Here is a 25248-nt window from a genome sequence, read left to right on the forward strand (position 1 = left end):
CCTGTTTCTGCATCAGGGTTACTATGGCACTGCCATTAAAAGCGACGGGAAAGAACGTAATATTGGCAAAGACGCAGCCAGGACGACAAGTGACTGATCTCGATTCAAGGATGGTTGAATGACAGGAAAGAAGTAGTGTGGGAGCGCGCTGTCCTTTCTTTTTTTTCCCCCCAAGATTAAGGGAATAACTTTGCATTTGGCCAGTTTTTCCCATTCAGGGCCACTGAATCTTTCACGTCTGTGTGAAAATGGAGGGCAGGCTGGAGCCAATTGGTGCCGGCAGAAGGAGTTTATCTTAGTTGTTGTTTTATGGGGAGACAGGATGTGTTTTATTCTGTGTGTGTCCCTGCAGGCCACATCTTATTTACCCCGTTCAGAGCGACCAGCATGTTGCCGTGTCACTCACATGGATGATTCACTCCTTGTTCAGTGGCCTCCTTAAGAATCACTCCATCAGCGTTTCTGCAAATAATTCCTGAAAAAATACAGCCAAGTACAGACTGGAAAATATTTTGAATGCATTTGGGTCATCATACAATATATGTGTGGCAAACGATGGTTTTCAGAAGATTTTATTGACACACTACAATCTGTTTTTTTATTATTATAATTTTTTTATGTTTACTAAAATGTGAGGGGTATTTTTCTGTGCACAATTTGGTTTTTCGTCAACTTCAGGCATTTGGCACTGTGGACTTTTTAAATATTTGTCTACTAATAATGTCCAACAGTGTATGTACTTGCAACTTGGGTGATTTTTGTCTTTTGTTTTCTCCGGAATTCATAAAAATTCCCATCAGTGTCATTTCCAGCGCATCTCAAATTCTGTATTGTGTTGAATAGATTTCAGTACTGGAAATGATGCTGATGGAACTTACATTCTTTAAATAAAATGGCTCTTTTGTCTTCCTATGGTTAATTCCATAGCTACAATTTTATGGATCCTAAATACACACAATTAAATAATATATTTACACTTTTTATTTCAAAATTACATCTTGACAATGACGGCCAATACAAATATTTAGGTGATATTTACCTTGAATGTTCTGTTTTCTTCAAATGTCACTTGTCTCATATTTCATCTCAAGCATGATCCTCACAGTTGGTTAATAAGTACACAAAATTTTGCAAAAAAACAAAACAAAAAAAAAAACAATTAAGGGGTAAAATTGTTTAGTGTGGAGAAAATGATGTCAAAACTGTGCTTTCGTAATTTCAGCCTTCTTTATTTTTTATTTTTTACACATTTCAATTTCATCAATTTTAACTTTTAAATTTTTAACAAAATTAAAATAGATTTTTTTAAAATGTTTATTTTTTTTGTTAAAGTTTACTCAATGTAATTTTGTTATGAAATTGAAATGCGTAAATCTTAAAATGATTAGTTTTTACTTCGAATTATATTTCAACAAGTGCTGTCAGATGATAAAAAAAAAATCTTAATCGCAGATTAATCAAAATGCATTTATTTCCTTAGGAAACAAAACAAAACAATATATAACAATATAATGCTTTATTAACATTTGCCAAACAAAGCCTTTCACGGTATAAAGATAAAAATGCACCAAAATAGCACCAATTCAAAATGGGAGTTTGACTAATTGAAAGAACTAGTCCCCACATAGGTTGCATATTGATTGCAATGGACATTAAATCTCTTTATCTTTCATCCTCCACAATATTAATCAGACGGTGGACTCTGGGTATCCACATTGCTACAGCAAACGTCTCATTCTGCGTTTTGGTGATAGTTAAGACTTGGCGTGCTTTTGTGGTAATTAAAATGTGCCTTACGTACATAGGCTCAAAAATACTTAATTTCGATCATTAGTCCTATCTGGAGTAGTTTTGCACAACAAATGGCATCAAAAGCTCCTTTCTCCATCAATTGATCACTGACATGGCTGTTGTGTTTGTTTGTGCTGGACACATCGACACATTACAAAGATTCCTCCCTTCCAATGCTGTATTAACTGGGTCGGCTGTGGCTCTGGTGGTAGAGTAATCGGCTGCCAATTGCAGGGTTGGCGGTTTGATTCCCGGGCCACACGACTCCACATGCCAGAGTGTCCTTGGGCAAGACACTGAACCCCAAGTTGTTCCCAATGGCAGACTTGCGCCTTGCATGGCAACTCTGCCGCCATTGGTGTATGAATGTGTGTGTGAATGGGTGACAGTGTAAAGTGCTTTGGTAACCTCGAAGGTTAAAAAAAAAAAGCGCTATATAAGTGCAGGCCATTTACCGTAACTGTAAATGCGTTAATCGCATTTAAGAAGAATTTATGCGCTAAACCTTTTAAATTTATCACATGCATTAACAAGTTAATTTTGACTGCTCTTAATTTCAACATTAGAACAAAATTATACATTGTGCAAAAGCCAATTTCATCTCAAACCCTTGAGTTCTGATGCCCTAATAACTACTGCTAAATCCTGAAATTATTTTGCACAATGGTGTATACCATCGTCTAAGACCACGGATTAAATGAATATAACATCTGTCATCTGACCTGGCTTTGGTGCTTAAGGGAAGGTAAGTGTAAAGTAAGCTTGGAGGTAATTAAATGGCTAATGATAGTTTTAGGAAGAGTATTGAGTATAATGCAGTCATTCAAAATGACTGCATGGCATGCACACGGCCTAGTAGGAAAAAGGTGATTAATTCTAACATTATAAACACTCCAGTCCTCTGACTTGCTAATCCTGCATTTCTTCCACAAACTAAGACTCTATAGAGTGGGCTAACTGAATTTTCCACTATAAGAAGCTCTGTTTGCTCAGGCGATTCCACCTGCTCAGTGGGAAGGAGGGGTACTACCATGATACTACATGTATCATGGTAGTACCATGTAAATATCATGGAGGTGTATCAGAATAGAAGGGTATTACCATCTTATCCCACCACATTCGTTACATTTTTTCCCTCTCTGAATCACACTTTCTTAATGCAAGTCTTAAAATTGTGCCAACCCCTTTTCTAGACATCGTGCCCCCTTTTCAATCTAATCCACAGTGACATACAGTAAGTAGACGTCTTTATGTGTTATTTTTCTCACCGAAAACGTCTTCGGTAGCCCAGGAAGCTGTAAAAGCATGCAGCCATGCTCTGAAAGCTTGCAGTCTTTCAAAGGTAACCTCTATTCATCGATTCTTTAAATGAATCATGAGTTCGACAAAAGAAAAACAGGCAGAAACTTAATCCGTCCATTGAAGTGTTGGAGGAGTGGCACTTGGCAACTGTGAGAGACAAATGTATTCTTTTGCAACACTGCCAGAAACCCTCCCCGTTCCTCGGGTGGCTCCTCCTTCACAGTCTGGCATCGCTGGCACAGCAGCATGGCATTCACATCAACCGCGCCATGTTTTAATTACCCATTACAGTCTTAGACATGGAGATTAAGCTAAATAATATGTATGAATTTGCCTTTCAGGAGAATGTGTGAGCGGCCGTGATTAATGACACCTTCACATCTCACTGAACTAAACGTCTTTTTGCAGAAAATTCTATTCTCGTTTCATTTAGACTTGCTTTATTTTTTGTCGTATTTCTTTCAAATGAATTGGAAAGGTTTGGAATGAAATACAGATTTTTCTTAAAGCCTACATTCAGCATATTGCATTAAACACGTATACTTAATAGTGGTCGACATACATATCGCAGAGGCCGATAAATTGGCTGATATTCTGACTTTTTTCCATTATCGGCTGTTTGGATGTTTTGTTTTTTGAATGTTAATATATTAACAGTTTCTTCATGGGAAAATTAATTGCAGAGCGGTTATCTGAGTTATCGTAGACTTGGTCCGTTTGAACCAGTCTGGCTATTCTCTGTTGACCTCTCTCATCAACAAGGCGTTTCCGTCCACAGAACTGCCGTTCACTGGATGTTTTTTGTTTTTGGCACCATTCTGAGGAACTCTAGAGACTGTTGTGTGAAAATCCCAGAAGATCAGCAGTTACAGAAATACTCAAACCAGCCCGTCTGGCACCAACAATCATGCCATGGGGCGGCTGTGGCTCAGGTGGTAGAGCTGGTCGGCTGCTAATTGCAGGGTTGGCGGTTCGATTCCCGGCCCACACGACTCCACATGCCGAAGTGTCCTTGGGCATGACACTGAACCCCAAGTTGCTCCAAATGGCTGGTTAGCACCTTGCATGGCAGCTCTGCTGCCATTGGTGTGTGAATGTGTGTGCGAATGGGTGAAATAGCGCTTTGGTAACCTCTAAGGTTAAAAAAAAGCGCTATATAAGTGCAGACCATAGTCCAAATCACATGATGGTCAATGTGAACGTTAACTGAAGCTCCTGACCCATATCTATGATTCTTAATACATTATAGGGTGAATCTAACAGAAATGCACAGGTTATATTTCACCCCAAAATCAAAACAAAAAAAAAGCCATTGATCAGTCTTAATACTTAATAATAATAATAATACTCATAGAAATGCATTTAACTACAGTTCTATTACATTATAACGCTTGCACCTTTAAGAAGTGCAATGCTTTTGGGAGGCCTGAATGGCTCAGCGACCACCCCTGGAGTCACACGTTTGAATCCAGGGTGTGCTGAGGGACTCCAGCCAGGTCTCCTAAGCAACCAAATTGTACTGGTTGCTAGGGAGGTTAGAGTCACATGGGGTAACCTCCTCGTGGTCATGATTAGGGTTTCTTGCTCTAAATGGGGCATATTATTAAGACATTTCAATGCCATTAATGCCATTCTCAAACACTTTTATTTTTGGCAGTCGTGGGGTGAGCTTTGTAAATCAGGTAAGAATAAAACAAAATGATAAAAAATTAAAAAAACACTTCTGGAAAAGGATACGTAAACAATGACAATTTAGTTTACAATCAAAAGAGCAAAGCCCACCCCACGACTACCAAAAATCAAAGTGTTTGAGCGAGCAAAAGCAGCAGATGAGATTGGATAGAGCTGGAGACTTTAGGGAATTGTCTTGCACATGCTGTCAGGCATGTCCTCGCGTGCAAGATCTTGTATTGCGCACACAGGAGATGTCATACGTGCGTGGGATCTTCCCGTTTCCTCGTGCGCAAGTGCCAATAATGCGTGCGAGTTCTTCCTTTTTCCTTGCGTGGCTTTAATCTATCGCGCGTGAGCGTCAATAACGCTGGCAGATTAATGCCGTTGAAATGCCTTCATGCATAAGGTACGCTGTGCATGGATCACGGAGAGTAGCATGAGCCTCCACATGCTGTGAGTCTCCGCGGTGTCATGCACAATGAGCCACGTGATAAGATGCACGGATTGACGGTCTCAGAAGAGGATGCAACTGAGACTTGTTCTCTGCCACACGGATTGAGGCGAGTCACTACGCCACCATTAGGACCTACTAAGTAGTGGGAATTGGGCAATCCAAATTGGGAGATAAAAGGGATAAAAAATGCTTTATAACAACACATGAAAATGAATGCTGACCATGTATAATAATGCATTATAATTTTCTGAGATTCTGAATTTGGGGTTTTCATAAGCTGTAAGCCATAATCATCAAAATTATATCAAATAAAGGCTTGAAATATCTTACTTTGCTTGTAATGAGTCTATATAATATATTAGTTTCACCTTTTAAGTTGAATTACTGAAATTAATGAACCTTTGCACGATATTCAGATTTTTCGAGTTTCACCTGTATAACACATTACATAACATGTAATATTAAATTTTTATTCTGTCTTGTTCTCACGTTAATGCGGAAAAACTACCATAAACGGACGTGACAGTTGTGAAAGCGGCACTTGCCTATGGGCTACATGATGAGGAAAACCATTAAAACGCTTTGAAACCAGCAGAGCTTCTGAGACATCGTTATGATATCATTAATGCTGCACGATTGATTGAATGAAGATTGAAATTGCAACATCACCTTGCACGATTACTAAACCTTAAAAGGTTGCTTTTTAAAAAAACAGAAGTACAATATAACCTTTTTTCATAGCAATTATCATATCATCATATTTAGTAATGTTTTATTTTTTTTTATCTTGTATGTATCGTTCACTGTGGCTCTCTTTAAAATTTTGGCCTGTCTTGTGTTCAACAGATCCAATCCATGTTCAATAGAAATGATTTATTGTTAGAACAGTAAAGAGCTTTTGTAGCTCTTTGTAAAATGTTTAAGCATACTTAAGTAAAACAGTGATCTGATGACAAAATATGTTAGGTGTATACATGTACATGCATATATATAAACAGGCTTTATATATATATATATTTATATATATATATATATATATATTTATTTATTTATTTATTTATTTATTTATTTATTTTTTATTAATGTTGTGATGGAGTGCTCTACATCTATACAAGCAAAATATGACCCAATACAGTTATGCAGCATGATTTACATATTTCAAAACACTGTCATGCAGAATAAGTTATATACTCTGATGAGCTGAATTTTTTTTGCCTGTTTGTGCAGAATGTGATGTCTATTTTAAGACAGCGATATAGGATGGAAGTGAAGGGGAAGCTGATTAGTTAAGTGTGCCCTGCAGCACTTATATTGCGATCGTTGTAGTGTGGAAACCTACGAGAGGCTGTTATAGGAGGAATCATCTCTGAGAGTGAGGTCAGAGAGGTCGAGACCCTCCGGGAGAGAGAGAGATAGAGAGAGACCCAAATGCTCTTCCCACTGGTGTGGTTTACATTCGGCATCCTCCGCTGCAAGCTTTGGCCCTCGATTCTAAGTGCACTCGCTTGAAAACACACACTATCTAAGTGTTGACAACACATGCGTGTTAACGTACATATGTGCACGCCTATTGAAATATTGAGCGATCGTGCCTTTTAAAAGCAACGTCAATGTGGGGGCTGAGCACGCTTCAGTGAAGTTTATGTAGGTGGAACGGGATAGAACCTCTATTTTTAATCCTTTTGACAATATTCAATAAATCGTGATATTCATGTTTTTGCTCTGAAATGGCTTAAAAGTGGTGGAAGCATCATTTGAACCAAAAAGCCATTGTTGCCACGTAGATTAAAAATGATTAATACAGGAAGTAAAATATAGTAAATAAATAAATGGGTGATTCTCATGAAACCTCCTGTTTTACTCCAAAATGAGAACACAAACAAAATAATATTTTGCATATAGAAAATGAAGCCTACGTTTAGAGAAAGTACATTTTTTACAATTTTGACAATATTTTCATGACAGTTACGCACATTGTACCCACCATTCTCATTACCGCAATGCAAAAAAAAAAATATTAGTGTTAACTACTATTTATATACGATAGTAGTACTCTCTTGGTACTGCTTTTCATTTTTGTTGATTTTAATGAAAAAACTTATTGTCAAACAGCATCTTTTTACTGTAATACAAATTTTGGTAATGAAAATGATCATTCAATGGGAATAGTAAAAGTTAAATTTCCAGACGAGTTACGGTAATGATAACTGGGGATAAAATGTTCTTAAGTGTCCTGAAAATAATGTCACAATCCAAAACGTCCTAAATGTAGGCTTTATTTCCTTTAATCAGAACATAAATACATAAATTAATAGCTTAAAGTAGGGCTGTTGATTTTACAAAAAATGTACGCAATTAATCACAATGCCACCAGACCATAGTAAGGAAGATTCCTGAGAAATGCAAGCGTGTAGTACCACCTGTTTACTCCAGAGGGCAGTAAGTGAAACTTCAGCTGTGTGAGCAACGCACAGTTTACACAGTGAAGAAACACTTCAGTAGGCAGAACAACAAAAACATGCGTAATGTTCTTGCATTCAAAACACTTTAAGGAGCGCAAATGTGATCTCAAGATGTGTTTAAAGATATTAAACTATATTTAACTTGACACAGTGACCTAAACATTTTATGTTTATGACGCAACGCACCCGAGACACGACAAGCATGACTGACGCAGGTGTAGATTGACGGGTCCTTAAACAAGCCCTCATAATACATTTCTAACTGATTGACAAATTCACTTGTGAAATGGATTACTGTGAACTGTGTGTCAATGATTGACTTATGATCAATAATATGGTAGTAAACAATACATTGTATTCTAAAGCTGCTTTTTGTATTTTCTTATCAATGATGAACTCTTCTGCTACAGGAATGTAATGCATTTTAATTATCTGAATATATATATATATATATATATATATATATATATATATATATATATATATATATATATATATATATATATATATATATAATTTTAAATATTTAAAGATAACTATGTATAATTATATATTGATTTAAATATGTATAATCATTATATATTGAGTCATTTTTATATGAGGGGCTTTCTCAGCAAATATTTGTATATGCGATTAATCGTGATTAATTAATCGGGACATTGTGTAATTAATTTGATTAAACATTTTAATGGTTTGACAGGCCTAGTTTAATGTAATCAAAACATGTTTACCACAAGCATGTTTCACTAACTAAAATACTATTTAATCCATTTTATGTATATGCAAAAATATAACATGCATGAAAAATGTGCAAATATCTGTGAACATTTGAGTAATGACAAAACTTTAAGTTTCTATAAGTTTTGAAACAATTAATGGAAACAGTCAGTTTGAACTGATTGACGGGAATGAATCGAACTCTAATGCTGTTTTTGCTTCTAAAGTTTAATTGGTGATGCCATTAAAACATGATTTAATACTTTCACACTGACGAGTCATGAGGAAGGATCACGTTAGTCTATTAAAATGTTATTTAGGGAACTTAATGGCCAAATAAACCGTGGGTTCAAATCTTTGCGATATTCATGTTGCTTAAATTTATATTTCAAGCAATCTTTGCAAATAAATATGCAATATATCACCTGCCATTATAAAACTGAACTGAAAAATTCACTTTATAAAATCTCCCCGAGCCGTGTGGCATTTAATCTAGATCACTCTCTATTCATTTTAAAGTAGTTCATTGTCTCCCAAATGTCTCTCACTTGATGGATGTGTAACGCTCTTTTAATGCTTTAATTCTTTACTTGAGAGCGCATCCACCCTCTAGCTCGTCTGTCTAAATTTGGCAATGCAACTTTTTTTTGTCAGTGTGCATTCTTCAGGGCCTTTAAATCTTACTCACGAAATAAAAGGCTGTGATCTCGCGTCTGGTCTTCAGAGTAAGGCTGCAAAATGGCATTTCACGCTCCGACAAGGAGAAGATTCATGCCGTTGTAGTGGCGACTCTATCTGTCTGGCAGCTCTGGAGATTGTGGTGTTTTGTGTTGTTTAGACGGTCTGAACTGTACAATCTATTATTTTACCTCTGAAATTCTGTCATTCACATGCCTTTGGATCGTTGACAAATGAGGTTGTCCGGAATGATAAAGATGAGAAATCTTAATGTAAAACAAATGTATCAAGTTTGTAGAAACGAAATATTTGCATCCATGTTGTTCTTTGAAAAATTATTGAATAAATGGCATTAAAATTGTTTCCTTGCATCTTGAATATATCTTGAAAAAAATACAAATAGAAAATAAATAAATTAGTATAAATTCACACCCAGACTTCAGGGCCAATATAGGGGGTTTTCTGTTTGGAGGACAAACGTTTTCCAGATATTAATACTATTTTATAACAAAATAGTTTCACTGCTTATTTTAATAAAAAAAAAAAGGAATAATCATAAAAGATTATTCCAAACTACTTATGCAAACACAATTTTTTCTCCCCAATTTGGAATGGCCAATTCCCAACACGCTCCAAGTCCATGGTGGCGTAGTGACTCAATCTGAGTGGCGGAGGATCTCATTTGACTCCGCGTCTGCGACAGTCAATCCACGCATCTCATCACGTGGCTTGTTGAGCGTGTTACCGCGGAGACGTAGCGCATGTGGAGGCTTCATGCTATTCTCCGCGGCATCCACACACAACTCACCACACGCCCCACCGAGAGCGAGAACCACATTATAGCGACCACGAGGAGGTTACCCCATGTGACTCTACCCTCCCTAGCAACCGGGCCAATTCGTTGTTTAGGAGACATGGCTGGAGTCACTTAGCATGCGCAAACATTTTTACTGAGACTTTAACCTCCCCAAAAATAACAAAATTACTTTAGGGGTGTATTAAAGCAAATTGATTTGCGTGAATTGCATTTTTTATGCATTTTTTAATAACTGAAAGGAATATTACAGGTTCAATATAAGTTGAGCTCAGTCAACAGCATTTTTGTCATATGATTGATTACCACAAAAAATTTACTTTCTTCAAAAAAAAAGTCAAAACTTACAATGGAAGTGAATTGGGCCAATCAGTAAATGTTAAATTACTATTTTAAAAGTATAGCCAATAGATATGAAAAATATGCATTAACTTTGTTTTTTTGTAATTAATTTTTTTATTTAAATGCTTCTATTTTGCTTTTTTTTTTTTATGATTAATTTTTAAGTCCTCGTGGTCACGTAGTGAATCAATCCGGGTGGCGGAGGATGAATCCCAGTTGCCTCCGCGTCTGAGACCATCAATCCACGCATCATCATGTGGGTTGTTGAGCGCGTTACCGTGGAGACCTAGTGGGTGTGGAGGATTTATGCCGTCCACCACGGCATCCACGCTCAACTCTGTGTGCTCAACCGAGAATTAACCACATTATAGGGACCACGAGGAGGTTACCCCACAAGTGTATGTAAACTTCTGACTCCAACTGTAAATAATGAAGACTGCAGTTGTACTTCAGTTCCTCTTTAAAGCCCTGAACCCATAAGACGGGCCTGTTCTCTCCTCCTGTAACATGTAACAGTAGAGCAGAGAGTGATGGAGAGGACACTCAAAATCAATAGAGCTTTTGGCTTGGCATCTACATGGGGGAAACATGTCAGCACGATTCAAATTCTGCTCATACAGCTCCATTACCGAAGCTGTCTGTGGTTTCCATACGGGAGGCCAATATAAGCTGCTCATGTTTCTTTTGATGTGACTTTAATTCACCCGCTCCAGAGACTGAGTAAATATTTCATAACCTTTATTAAATATTGATAAAGCTTTTATTCATGCCTCATTTGCATCCTGTGAATTTAGAAGTTATTTTGAAAGCTTTTAATGGAATAGCTCTGCAATTTACTCGACTTATTTTGTCTGTGGAACACAAAAGGAGAATTTGTGAGGAATCGATACGCAACAACTTTTGCATAACATGATGGTTCACAGTTATTTGTCAAGCTCCAAAAAATGCCTTAAAACTATCACTAAAGTATTCCAACAAATTTCAGTCGTTATTCACTGAAAACGTTAGAAGTGTCATGGAAGGTGAAATATTGAATTGAGATTTTTTTTAAATAAAAAGTGATGTAAATTTTGTTCTGTACCTCACATAAAGCTATCATAAGGCTTTAGAAGACTTAAAATATAGTGCAAGTTATACTGACTACTTTTATTGTGTTTTTTATTTTTTTCCCTTTTGGGTGCTTAAAGGAATATTTCGGGTTCATTACAAGTTAAGCTCAATGAACAGCTTTTGTAGCATAATGTTGATTTCCACCAAAAAAAATTCTGACCCTCCTTATTAAAAAAGAAGATAAAATCGAGGTTACAGTAAGGCACATACAATGCAAGTCAATGGGGCCAGTCCATAAACACTAAAATACACACTGATTCAAAAGTGTAGCCACAGGATGTAAACAACATACAAGTTAACATGATTTTAGCATGATAAAAATCACTTATTAACCTTATTAAGTGTCAAGATAAATCCAATATTTGTCAAGTCACATCCATTATTAAGCTACAACTTTGTTGCAATGAGAGTGAAACCCCTTACACAGATAAGTTTAGGAAGTGATTTTATTGCATTAAAACCATGTTAACATGTATGTTGTTAACATGGTAACATCCTGTGGCTACACTTTTTAATCAGTGTGTATTTTAGTGTTTATGGACTGGCCCCATTGACTTGCATTGTATGTGCCTTACTGTAACCTCGATTTAATCTTCTTTTTAATAACGAGGAACAAATTAGGAGGGTTTTTACATGTTTACGTCTTGTGGCTGTACTTTTGAAACGGTGTATTTTAGCATTTATTTAGCTATGGTCCCTGTGAACTGTTGTTATATGTAAAGGAGCTGTGTGAACATTCTTCAAAATGTCTTCTTTTGTGTTCCATGGACAAAATAACTGCATGAAGTAAATAATGACCAAATTTCAATTTTTGATTGAACTGTTCCTTTGAGATTGGCTGTAGCTTTTCGATTTTCCTAAAGGTAAGCTAGTGTCTTTTTATTGGTGGGAAACTTTAATGTAATTCATGCAAATTATCTGTAAATATTGTCCTACTTGGGGATTAAGTTTAGCAAGCAGCTCATTCCATGAAGGAATTTCCCACTTCTCTGAAACACAGCAGTCACAAAGGACCAGACCCCAGCAGCAAGAGCATATGTATTGGCTGGCCCAGGTGGAGGCTCATTGTCTGTCCTCCAAAAATTTGAATTTAAAAACCCGTCTCTGCAGCTGGTCTCTCTTCTACTATGCGCAAGGCCCTTTCAGGGCACAAAAGCGCACTTGGAGCTGCCAAACTGGCCTGTTATCCTGTTGAAGGGCATCAGGTTACTGTACCCACACAACTTCCTGCTTGTCTTTTTGCACCTTGGGGTTTTGGGAGGCATGGTGCTGTTTTCTAACTGAACTTGAAGCACATAGTCTTGGAAATAATGCTGCATTCACATCATGTTGGAGATGCTGTAATTACCAGATGAGAACTCCGATATGTGTGCTAGTCATGTTCGTTACTGTCAAGCTCCAAAAATGACACTAAAGAACCATAAAAACACCATTAAAGCAGTTCATGCGTTTTATTCAGAGCCACTAAAAGATGTGCGATAGCTCTGTGAATCACAAAAGGCTGTTTAATAAGAAACATATAGGATGTACAGTACCAGCATGTTAGTGAAGGGTGCTGCTCTGTTGACACAAACTCACACACAGGCTGGCGATGCACTCACGAACATCTCAGATGTAGATGCGCAATAGTTAGGTTCACTTATTATATGCATTTAGAACAGTACCAGAGGTGCATTTTTACCATAATTTGAATAAGAAGTGAATTAAACTACTGTGAACTTGGGCTACAAACAGACACAATTACAGGACTTCCTGGAGACTTCAGAATGTCAAAATAAAAGCATGAGGATTTAAAAAGTGCCCGATTTAAAAGTCAATAATAATAATAATAACAACAATTTATTATTATTATCATCATTAGTATTTGTTTACAATTTATAACAATATTTAAGTCGAATGGGTTCCTCAAAATAACTGTGAATGAAACGTGAACTGATGTCTTACAACTAAATTGAACAAAAAAAGAGATCCAAAGAATTCCAGATGTAAGTTGAAACATTTTTGGGGGGGAAAAAAGAAAGAAAAATTATTTTCTACTGAAGACTGGAATTCCTGTTAATGTTGCTGCTACATTATTCAGTATACTAGTTAATAATAAAGTGTTTCTTAATAAGATATACATTTATATTGAAATAATGTGTAGTTTGAGGTTTGTGTTTCTTTACATATGAAAGAGTCCCAATTAGATCCACACAATAATGTAAAGATATTCTATACTGATTATGCGGAAAAAAACAACACTATTGGCTTGGGACCGGTATTGGCCGATACTGAGATTCCCGATATCGGAATCGGAAGAGAAAAAGTGGTATCGGTGCATCCCTAATCTGGGTTATTTTAGACTTGGTCAGTTCTAACCAGTCTGGCCATTCTCTGTTGACCTCTCTCACCAACAAGTTTCCATCCACAGAACTGACTGCTCACTGGATGTCTTTTGTTTTTGGCACCATTCTGAGTAAACTCATGAGACTGTTGTGCGTGAAAATCCCAGAAGATCAACAGTTACAGAAATACTCAAACCAACACGTCTGGCACCAACAATCATGCCACGGTCCAAATCACTGAGATCACATTTTTCCCCATTTTGATGGTTGATGTGAATAATTTTTTCTGTAACTGATGATTTCCTGGGATTTTCACGCACAACAGTCTCTAGAATTTACTCAGAATGGTGCCAAAAACAAAAAACATCCAGTGAGCGTCAGTTCTGTGGACGGAAATGTCTTGTTGACTAGAGAGGTCAACAGAGAATGGCCAGACTGGTTCAAATGGACAAAGTCTACGGTAACTCAGATAACCGCTCTGTACAATTGTACACGAAAAGACTATCATCTCTGAATGCTATGCTGAGATGTGGGTTGGTGCTGTTTTGGCGGTACAAGTTGGACGTAAACAATATTTGGCAGGTGGTTGATCGGTGTATTCAACAACAACAAAAATGTAGGGTGTGACTTTTTCAAAATAACATGCACAGATTCATCTTTTACATCGAGACTTGTATTAAAGAAATCTGTATTCAAGGTATAGTCCACCCAAAAAAAAAAATCCTATCATCATTTACTCACCCTCATGTTGTTTCTCACCCTCATTCATGTCTGTCTCACTTTTGGAACACAAAAAAGGAAAATGTTAATCAGAATGACCGCCTCAGTCACCATTCACATTCATTGCATCCTTTTTCCATACAACGTAAGTGAATGGTGACTGAGGCTACCATTCTGCTTAATATCACCCTTTGTGTTCCACTAAAGAAATTCATATGGGTAGATGATGAAAATTTCCATTTTTGGGTGAACTATCCTTTAAAGAAAGTCTATGGATTGAATGCTGTCTTCAAGCATACAACTTTCATTAGTCACAGCTGAGAAGTTTTGTTGCACCATTGCACACTTCTACCAAAATCCCATTAAGTGCATAATCTTAACACTTGCCAAGCAGACCACTGGAGTCAGTTCTGTTAAACTGCTGCCAAAGCTGAGCTACTGGGATTTTACAAGACCTGTCATAAACTCTCCAAGCACTTGGCATAAACTAACACTCCAATCTCCATTTTCCAACAGCCCTTCCACCCCATGGTGAACCTGCAGTGCTCTGCAGACCTCAGGCCCTTCCTGTGTGCCCTGTATGCTCCTGTATGTATGGAATACGGCCGTGTGACACTGCCCTGCCGGAGCCTCTGTACCCATGCCAAAAGAGACTGTCAGAAGCTTATGGATATGTTTGGAGTCACCTGGCCGGAGGAGATGGAGTGCAGCAAGTAATGACTCAAGCTTGAATTAATTGTTTTTAAAGTTATGGAAATTGTTGGGAGATTTACGAGGAGTACATTTTGCTAGGTGGCAGATATAATTGCGACAGAATTGCTTTGCATTCCAATTGCACCATGATGGTCGAGCTTGTTTTTAATAGATATTTTTTAAGACTTTCAGACTAAAATGGTAGAACAAAAGATGTTAATCGCCAAAAAAAACATACAAAAAACCCCAAGTAAAACCAGCCTAGAACTTTGTAAATTTATGATTATCATATTTCTGCTAGTTGTAATGTCTTTGTTTGACTCCCCACTGCAGGTTCCCAGACTGCGATGAGTCGTACCCTCGCGCTGAAGATCTGCTCATGAACGAAGACCCCACCGACCAGTCACCCATGTCAGTGCAGCGCGACTACGGTTTCTGGTGCCCCCGTGAGCTCAAAGTCGAACCCGAGCTCGGCTACACCTTCCTGGGCGTGCGCGACTGCTCCGCTCCCTGCCCCAACATGTACTTCCGCCGCGAGGAGCTCACCTTCGCCCGCTACTTCATTGGCATCGTTTCCATCGTTTGCCTCTCCGCCACACTCTTCACCTTTCTCACCTTCCTCATCAACGTCACCCGCTTCCGCTACCCAGAGCGGCCCATCATCTTCTACGCCGTCTGCTACATGATGGTGTCGCTTGTCTTCTTCCTAGGTTTCCTGCTGGAAGACCGTGTGGCTTGTAATGCAGAGAACACCTCTCAGTTCAAAACTTCGACGGTGACTCAAGGCTCTCATAACAAGGCCTGTACATTGCTTTTTATGGTCCTCTACTTCTTCACCATGGCAGGTAGCGTCTGGTGGGTCATTCTTACCATCACCTGGTTTCTGGCTGCAGTGCCCAAATGGGGCAGTGAAGCTATTGAGAAGAAGGCGCTACTCTTCCATGCCAGCGCATGGGGAATACCTGGCATGCTTACCGTAACCCTGCTGGCTCTGAATAAAATCGAGGGTGATAACATCAGCGGTGTGTGTTTCGTGGGACTCTACGATGTTCACACTCTTCGCTGGTTCGTGTTGGCACCGCTGTGTTTGGATGTTCTGGTCGGTGTGTCGCTGCTTCTCGCAGGGATTGTGGCCCTCAACAGAGTCCGAATGGAGATTCCGTTGGAGAAGGAGAATCAAGAAAAGCTGGTGAAATTTATGATCCGGATCGGAGTGTTCTCAGTGCTGTACCTGGTTCCGCTGCTCACCGTTGTGGGGTGTTACCTGTATGAACAGAACTACCGCTCAATCTGGGAAACTACCTGGGTACAGGAGCGCTGTAGAGAGTACCACATCCCCTGCCCTTTCAAGGTAAAATGACCACAGTAACACTCTTCTCTGAAGTTACAGCCCTTTCTTTTTCGTAAAGGGACAGTTTACTCAAAAATGAAAGTTCTGTCATAGTTTACTCACCCTGATGTTGTTCCAACCTTGTGTTGTATTTACAATGCAAAAACAAATGTATGCATTTGGGAGCCATGTGGACTTCTTTATGATACTTTTGGGTTCTTGTTTGAGCTTTGACGTAAGGCTGCACAATTATGACATCGTGTGAAAATACTTTTTGTGGGGCAACTGCATGCCATATTCTTTATGTAGGCACATCCAAAACAAGCTAAGAATTGTTCCTGAATTGCTTCATTGCATAAAAAACAAGTGCTTTCACATTTTGAATAAATTATACACAGAAAGTGTGCAACACAACAATACTAGAATACTAGGTTGTTGGTTTTTTTTATATGCAAATAGACTCATTTAAACTGCAATTGTCTACTGCATTCATGCGCACAATGGACCAAAACATTTTTGACACTAGGGGAATAGATCTAAATTGAAGGATGTAATTAACACTTTTCACAATTAATTGCAACAGTTGTAATTTCGATAATTTTTTACATTATACATTACGCCCTACTATCCACTTTATTGAGTTGAAAAGATGGACCAAAATATTTACTTCCTTTTGTGTTCTGCAATGGAAAGTCATACAAGTTTGGAGCAACATGATGGTAAGAGTAAATGATAATGGGCATAACAACCATTATATCTACTTTGTCATTTCTAAATCACTAATCAGCACAACAGTGCCTACCCACTTTTTCTCCCATGGGATTTCATAAAGTCCTTCATAAAAGTGATCTAAGCCATGAACCAAACCAACCAGCTCTGAGGTGAATCACAACATTACAAACTTGGTTTTGAAGCAAAATAATCGAACAAAAAACATACAAAAATAGAAGGCCGAAACGGTCTTGAGTTGGAAATATCGTAATTGTGAGTTCCGAGCACATGAATGACCAAGTCGTATTTACCAGTGGGAAACTCATAATTCTAGAGGTTTGAAAGCAATGATTTATTTTTTATTTTTTTTACTTCATTTCAATAATATGAATTTGATATACATGACAGTCAACTAATATAAAGCTAAAGACTCACCCTTCACAATTAGTTTTATGCAAATTAATTATTAAGTCATATGAAAGTGATGCAGGTGTATTCACTACTGCGTATTCACTGGTACAATAGAAAAAAAAGAGCTTTTGCTGTCGTATATTGTGTTTGCTTTAGTTTGGCTTTTTGAGTTTTTTGTTTCCGACTTGAATGCATGACACATCATTATAACCAATGCCAACTCAAACGTAGCAGCTTCCCAGGTGAAATTGAATGTGTAATGTGAATGTCTTTAATGAGGAAATTAAGCATTTAACAATCCCATAAAGCATTGCGAATGACGTCATCTAATTAGAAACAATTATTGATTTAAAGTTGATTTATGAGTACAGAAACAATGTATTTTTATTGCAAGATATTTGGAAATATATACAAGTACTGTTGTTTGAGAGTGTAGGGAGACCAACTTGATTGCGCTTTGTTGGCCGAGATTCTGTTTGGATCTTTCTCTTCAGGATTATGGGTAGTGTAGTTCTTAACCAGAAATTCCTTGATTCATCCTCTAAGCTTTGAGGGTGTTTTAATTATTTCTGTGTCAGTGGCATCCCCCAAAGTGAAAGTCTTCTAACTTGACAAAAAAAAAAAAAAAGCAAGGAGGGTCACGTGTTTGGTATTATTGTAAAGAAAATATTTCCGATTTTTTTTAATGGGATAAATTATGATCAATTCTGAGACTCTCAGCCTAAGAAACTCCTGAAAAAAAGGAGTCTTATTTTTCTGATTTGACATAATACATCTAAATACACATGCTAACACAACAATGACTAAACATTTGCATAGCATGCAGACATGATTTTAGTAATTTTGAATTTCATTGAGTATGTGTCATTTATTTGGCGCCATCTCCTGGTGGCCATATGTAACATTGTGCTTCATGTCAATTATCTAATGATCTATGCATCTGATTACTCTGTCTGTGTGTGTGTGTGTGTGTGTGTGTGTGTGTGTATATATGTGTGCTCCTTTGACAGATAATCACCTCTAAGTAATACTATGTGCTATTTTATGTCAAGTTATAAGCAACACCTGTTCACATGCACATACATCATATTGAGTAACACTAATAGAGAGGCTGGTTGTATTCTACTCTTTGCGAGCTTTCCAACAACATATAACACATGCTATTTGATCAGTTTTATGTTTTTACTGATTGCAATAATATGTACAGTGCAATTTTATTTTAATACAAGTTATCAAAGAGGAACACTTTTGATTTGTCTGCAAATTTCAAAGAACTTGAGCTTCTAAGAATTCAACCCATACCTATTTTGTGTTGGTAGACTTTAGTTCATATTTTGACTTCTTTTTTTTTCTTTTTTCTCACGGGGCCACCAGTGGCCCAGTCCGAGCTTAAAGTGTTAAACATAATTTAAAAATAAATTGAAATGAAGGCTTCAACAAAAGCATATACCATCAATTAACCACCTCAAAGCTCATGGTAGGTCAAATGATTGATCATTTTCACAGTATATTTCAAGTCTTTTCACCAGGTCAAATTGTGATTACTGTACAATTAATTTGACTTGAAAGAAGAAGAGTGTTGAGTAATCGCAAGCTGCTGCAAGACCAACATTTGTTAAAAATATTAACAGCTCTTTTGTGTTGGGGAGTGAATGGATGGTGAGTTACGATCCAACAGTGATGCATTAGGCATTTTTATTACAGTGTAACAGTAGATGCTCGGCCTCTCCCTCCACACAATAATAAATGGATCTGAGTGTCACGTGACGTAGTAATACTCTCCCCTCCAGCATACACCTCCCTGTCTTCATCTCCACATGCTGTTTTTTGTGTGTGCTTACACTGATCTTCTGCATTTAAAGGGATAGTTCACCCAAAAATGTAAATTCTGTCATCATTTACTCCCCCTTATGTTGTTCCAAACCTATATGACTTTCTTCTCTGCAACCAAAAAGTTGATGTTAGACAGCATGCTAGCCTCAGTCACCATTCACTTTCATTGCACACGTCTTTTTCTCCATACAATTGAAAGTGAGTGGTCACTAAGGATGTCATTCTGCTCTTTCTATATTTACTTCTCTTGGTCCCTTTCATCATCGTGCTTGTTAAGTCACGGTTTGCTGTCTGTATTGTGGTCAGCCCTTGTAGCGTTTTGCAGAACAATAAATAGCGAGAGGGAGAGCTGTTTGATGCTGGGCTTTCAACTGTGTCCCATTACGATGGAGAGATCCCCTCCTGATGGTGATTAAAGGAGGTATAGATACAGAGTCGTAAAAGCTCAGTGGCTGGTCTGCCGCAGTATCAGAGCTTTCATTGGGTCTTCATGAGAAACAGGGCTGTATTGCAGTATGTGCTTTCTAATTTCAGGGGAGTGAGGTAAGCACTTAAAGGGACAGTTCAGCCAAAACAATGAAAATTCTGTCATCATTTACTCACCTTCTTGTTACAAATCCATAGGACTTTCTTCTGTGGAACAAAAAGGGAGATGTTGGGGTTAATATTATCTTCAGTCACCATTCACTTCCATTGCATCGTTTTTTCCACATAATGGAAAGGCTAATGAACTCTCAAACTGGTAAATGTGTGACTGTTTACGATATTTAGTAATTAAAATATGTGGCATTAGGCTGAATCAACACTAGCTTTAATTTCTCCTGGGAAATTCTTGAGTTTGGAAGTCTTAATTACATTATTGCCCAACGCAATCAGTTCTGTTCAGAACAAAATAGATCCGCTGAGCAATTTCATATTTCTTTCTGTTTTTCTCTTTTATTTATCTAGTGACGGTAGATATCGACCTATAAGTGGAGTCGGAAATAACGTAATTATGAGATTCAAGCACTTGAATGACCAAGCAATGTCATATGTACAAGTGGGGAAACTCTGAGAAGAGAAGAGTTTGGCTGTTGAAAGGGGCATGTTGACATGAAAGATGATGAAAGCAATCATTTTCATTTCAGTGCTTTATTGAAATAATATTTGCACAAGAATATTTGGCATAATGTTTATTACCACAAATTATTATTATTGTTTTTTATAAAATTTAAATAAAAAAAGGGCACTGGGTTACAGGAAATGGGGCCAATGTGTAAACGTTGACACTAGGATTAATTATATTTATAATATATATAATGCTATAACTTTTGATTGCTTTGTCGCATCAACATAAAATATTTCTCATTTACTGTTGACATAATTGGGAACAAAACCAAAGCAGTTTTTCAGAATCACCTTATTGATTTTAATTTTTGGCAGTTTTTTAGGCTGAGAATCTCAGAATTTATCATAATTTATTTATGATAAATGGGGTTGAGTTATAAGCCTTTAATTTTGGGTATGCCACTGAAACAGGAAATCTTTAAAAGCACCTTCAGAGCTTAAAGGGATAAGATTTATTTTTGCTTTTTTTTTTCTCAAAGAAAAGTAGGTATGAGCCAAAATATTTTTTTTTGTTGTGTCATCAACATTACACCACAAATGCCGTCCATTGAGCTCAACTTGTATTGAACCTGGAATATTCCTTTAATGTAAAGCTAATTACTCGTGATTTGTTTTATGCAAATTAATAATTTGCTAAATATCATGCATTAAATGTAAAGGAAATTATTCACTGGTACAACAGGAAAAAAAAAAGAGCTTTTACCATTGTTCATCAAGTATTTCTTTTAGTTTGGCTTCTTGCGTATTTAGTGTCCGACTTGAATGCGTGACGTCAGGCTAAGTGTGTAGTATTTTCCATCAAGTGTTATAGCTATTCTTCATCAACAGTACATAAAATGCTTTACGAATGAAATTTTACAGTCAGCATTCATAGTTAAATGTAAATTATGACCAATACCAATTTACGGTCAACAATAGTGTACCCATAGCTTACGCCATGATTTCCTTAATTAACATGCCCCACCATCACTGCAACTCATGTGCTCATCTCATAAATATGATCATTGCGACATGACTTGAGGCAGTATAATATGTTTGCACTTTTCATTGAATATGTATCAGTGCAATTTTAAAATGTTAATTTGTCTAAAAGCCCAAAGGACTAACAATTTCATCCCGTGTAATCTTACAAAACCCTCTAAGGATTCTACACCAGTAGAAGTTCCTTCCTGTGTGCGTTTGCTGTGACAGTGTCACATTCGCATGACTAGTTGAGTGTCCAGATACTTTTATCACAGGCCCCTGGCAGAGAGGAAGAGATGGAGAAGAGGTCATTATTACGGCTTGTGCTGCATTTGTACTCCGTAGAGAAAGCGGTATTGTCTGCGAGCAGTGAGCTGTGCAGTCTGAAAAAGCCAATGGATACACACTTGAGTTAGTGCACATTTAAACGCACAGAAGCTGGAAGCTAGTCTGTAAAACTAACAAAAAATAAAATACCATGAACAGATTTAATATGGCCATGTACACACTGCAAAGTTTTGGGTGTGTGTAAAGGGGTTCATGGGAAAGGAGGTGAGAAACGGCTTGATAATATAAATAATAGTTTCATATAAAACTGAACCAAAAAGACAAATACACACACACACACACACACAGACAGGTGTCAGAGAGCTGTCTGTAAATCTCTCTCTTTGTCGCACTGCCGTCTCCAGTCGGCCCTTATCCCTCTCGGGCTAATCAGCCCAATTAGGGGCCGGGTGTGCGGAATCACGGCCCCGCCCTCCCACAGTGTTGACAACCACATTTATGAAATGTATGAAAATATACTCACAATATTGTGATGGTTGAGGGTCATAATAGCATTGTTTTTGCACCTCACAGCTATAAACGAAAAACATCGGTGCCAACCGTTTTAATTGTTTGGTATTTGCGGAGGACAGTGTGGGAATTTATTTTCTGGAATAGTTTTGAGTTACCTCACAAAAAGTTCTCAGTTGTCTCATAACAATTTTGCATTCCCTTGCAATGGCTTTATCCAGCCATTACAAAAATTAACCATGGTTTTACTAGAGTAACCATATTGGTAAAAACATAGTAATAATCAGGGCTGGACTGTGAAGAGAAATCAGCACGGGAATTTATATGGCAACTGGCCCAAAAATTGGTCAAAATGTTGCTGTCCTTTTAATGCATATCGCAGTGCCGTTTTGTGGTATGTTCTGCATAACGTGGCGGGACATTTTAGCTTATCATGGCCCATTCGGCACGTTTTGCGGCTGACCCACCGGCCGGTTCGGTTCTCCCGATGGCCAGTCCGCCCCTGATCGGCCCCAAAGTGCATCAGCCCGCGGGAAAATGCCCAGTATGCTAGATTACCAATCCAGCCCTCGTAATAATACAGGAAAACCAAACCTATGGTTATACAAATCATAATCATTCTGGGAAGAAAAATCCCAGTTAATTTTACAATAGTAACACCATCGTTAATTTGGGTTACATGTACCTCAGGTTTTAAAACCATTGTTCTTACCACAAAGTTTTTAAAATCATGGTTACTGTAGTTTTACTATATTGAAACCATGTTTCATTTCGCAAGTGCATGCAATTTGGTGGAAACTATTGTTTTAAAAACCATTGTACTTGTACCACAAATTACCCATGCCGTTACAATAGCACTGTTGTAACCATGCCATTTTTTGGCAGAATGATTCTGATTCTTCTGTATTATTATTACTAAGGTTTTACAATATCTTGATTAATATGGTTACTGTAATAAAACCATTATACTTTTTGTAGTGGCTATGGTATAACTACACATACCATAATTTAACTTTGTTTACCGTTAAATCATTGTTAATTTTCATAAGGGATGGATAAAGCTAATACAAAATGTACTGCGAGAGAACACAAAACTAGGCTATTTCGTAAATTACATTTCTTCCCTGTCTTCTAATCCAGAGGTATTAGCTATATTTGATTATACAAATATTAGTAACTGAAGATGCATAAATGGCCAACAATGCTTAGTAAATCGCCATTGACAGAAGATGTTTGTGTCTACTGTGTGCATGCATCATTTATGTCCACATATTTATTGAGACTACATGGAATATTTGTACTTTCTATCACATGACAGTTTAAAAATAACCAGCGAAGGCAAACATTTATTTATTTTTTTTAAATGGTGACCAGGGGATGAATTCACGAAACATCCTCAACTACTATTTTCACCTTATTTTCTAACTTGAGAAAAAAAAAGTATGAATATGTATTGTATTCCTGAAAAGCTTGTTACATTTATACGTTATTTAGCAAGATAGCTTTTGCAATTTAAAAAAAATAAATTAATGTCCTTAAGATTTTCTTGAATCTGGCCCCATCATTTATAACAGGGGTGCCCACACTTTTTTGTGTGATGATCTACTTTTACCTTATTCTGATGACTTAAACTGAATGGAATCAGACAGTTTAGCATAATCCGGGCAGTAGCTGCTGGTAGCAGGTCTCAAACACTGCTAGCATCGCAATTTCGCGCTCTGTTCTCAGAAGCCCTTGGAAGGCGCGTATGCGCAAACCTAGTTGTCATGGCAACTGAATAAACAAAATTCTTGCCTGGTCAATACTTACTCGTCAAGTGCAAGTCAGACAGAACCTAAAAGAAGGACATATTTATTTTTATTAAAATTTAACGAAGGTACATTTACATTTTGTGCGATCTACCAGCATTGCCTTTGCGATCGACTGGTAGGTCGCGATCGACGTATTGGGCACCCCTGATCTATAGGATGCACACTATCCCTAATACATAAATTAACTGTAAATGCAGTTATTACCTTGAATTTTTTCCGAATTAAATTGGTTGTAGAAGGCCATTATTTTGTACAGAATGAACTCCAAAGAGTGACAACCATATTCAGCCGCACCTTATTCAAAGCAGTGCTCGGTAGCCTGGCTAACACTGGGTAAAACAAATAATGCAGCCAAACTGTAGAGGTTCTGAGAGCCTGGAGGGGATGAAGGAGATCAGTGATCCATGCAGTAGAAGCACTCTGAGAGAGACATGCTCTTACAAGAGTACTAATTAATCTTTGTTCATATTTTCTGTGTGTAGGTGGAGCAAACCAGTCGGCCTGACCTGGTCCTCTTTCTGATGAAGTATCTCATGGTGCTTGTGGTTGGGATCCCATCTGTGTTCTGGGTGGGCAGTAAGAAGACCTGTTTCGAGTGGGCCAGCTTCTTCCACGGTCGCAGGCGTAAAGAGTGAGTAGCATCATTATTCTTTGTGTTTACAGCTGAATTCAAAGTTAGCTAGATGGTATATTCGTGCTTTCCTCCTTGTAATGTCCTCAAGTCTTGTCTTCGATGTATCTAGCAGTGGTGCAGTGAATGAAAGCCGTCAGGTACTTCAAGAGCCAGACTTCGCTCAGTCTCTGCTGCGTGACCCCAACACACCTATCATCCGGAAGTCTCGTGGTACCTCCACCCAGGGTACGTCTACCCACGCCTCATCCACACACCTGGCCATGCTGGATGACGTGCGCAGTAAAGCCAGCAGCGTCCACAGCAAAATGAGCAGCTATCATGGCAGCCTGCACCGCTCGAAAGACGGCAGGTGAGTTGAACATATTAAAAAGCAATTTTATGTTCCGATTCCTTTTAATGGTTCCGGTTCCTTAAAAGTTCCATTAACAATACTTTTATTACTTTTGTAGAACAATATTTGGAAATAAATAGCTAAAAGATGAGATCATTTCAGATTTCAACAGATAGGACATAAGAAATAAATTTGATGTAATGCTAATTCTTGCTAAAGATGTTTACACAGAATTTTT

General features: G+C 37.7%; 1 protein-coding gene across 2 annotated transcripts in view; it reads left to right on the forward strand.

The window, feature by feature from the left end:
- LOC127656645 (frizzled-3-like) overlaps positions 1 to 25248 on the forward strand; it is a 40265-nt gene that overhangs the window by 8443 nt on the left and 6574 nt on the right. Inside the window, exons 3-6 of one of the 2 annotated variants that reach the window (XM_052145056.1) lie at positions 14905 to 15101; positions 15415 to 16432; positions 24528 to 24676; positions 24789 to 25028. In XM_052145056.1, the coding sequence (XP_052001016.1) occupies positions 14905 to 15101; positions 15415 to 16432; positions 24528 to 24676; positions 24789 to 25028 (1604 nt within the window). The remainder of the gene's footprint in view (positions 1 to 14904; positions 15102 to 15414; positions 16433 to 24527; positions 24677 to 24788; positions 25029 to 25248) is intronic. The other variant, XM_052145057.1, reaches the window with a different exon arrangement.

Source organism: Xyrauchen texanus, chromosome 16, assembly GCF_025860055.1.
Source record: "Xyrauchen texanus isolate HMW12.3.18 chromosome 16, RBS_HiC_50CHRs, whole genome shotgun sequence".
NCBI classification, from domain to species: domain Eukaryota; kingdom Metazoa; phylum Chordata; class Actinopteri; order Cypriniformes; family Catostomidae; genus Xyrauchen; species Xyrauchen texanus.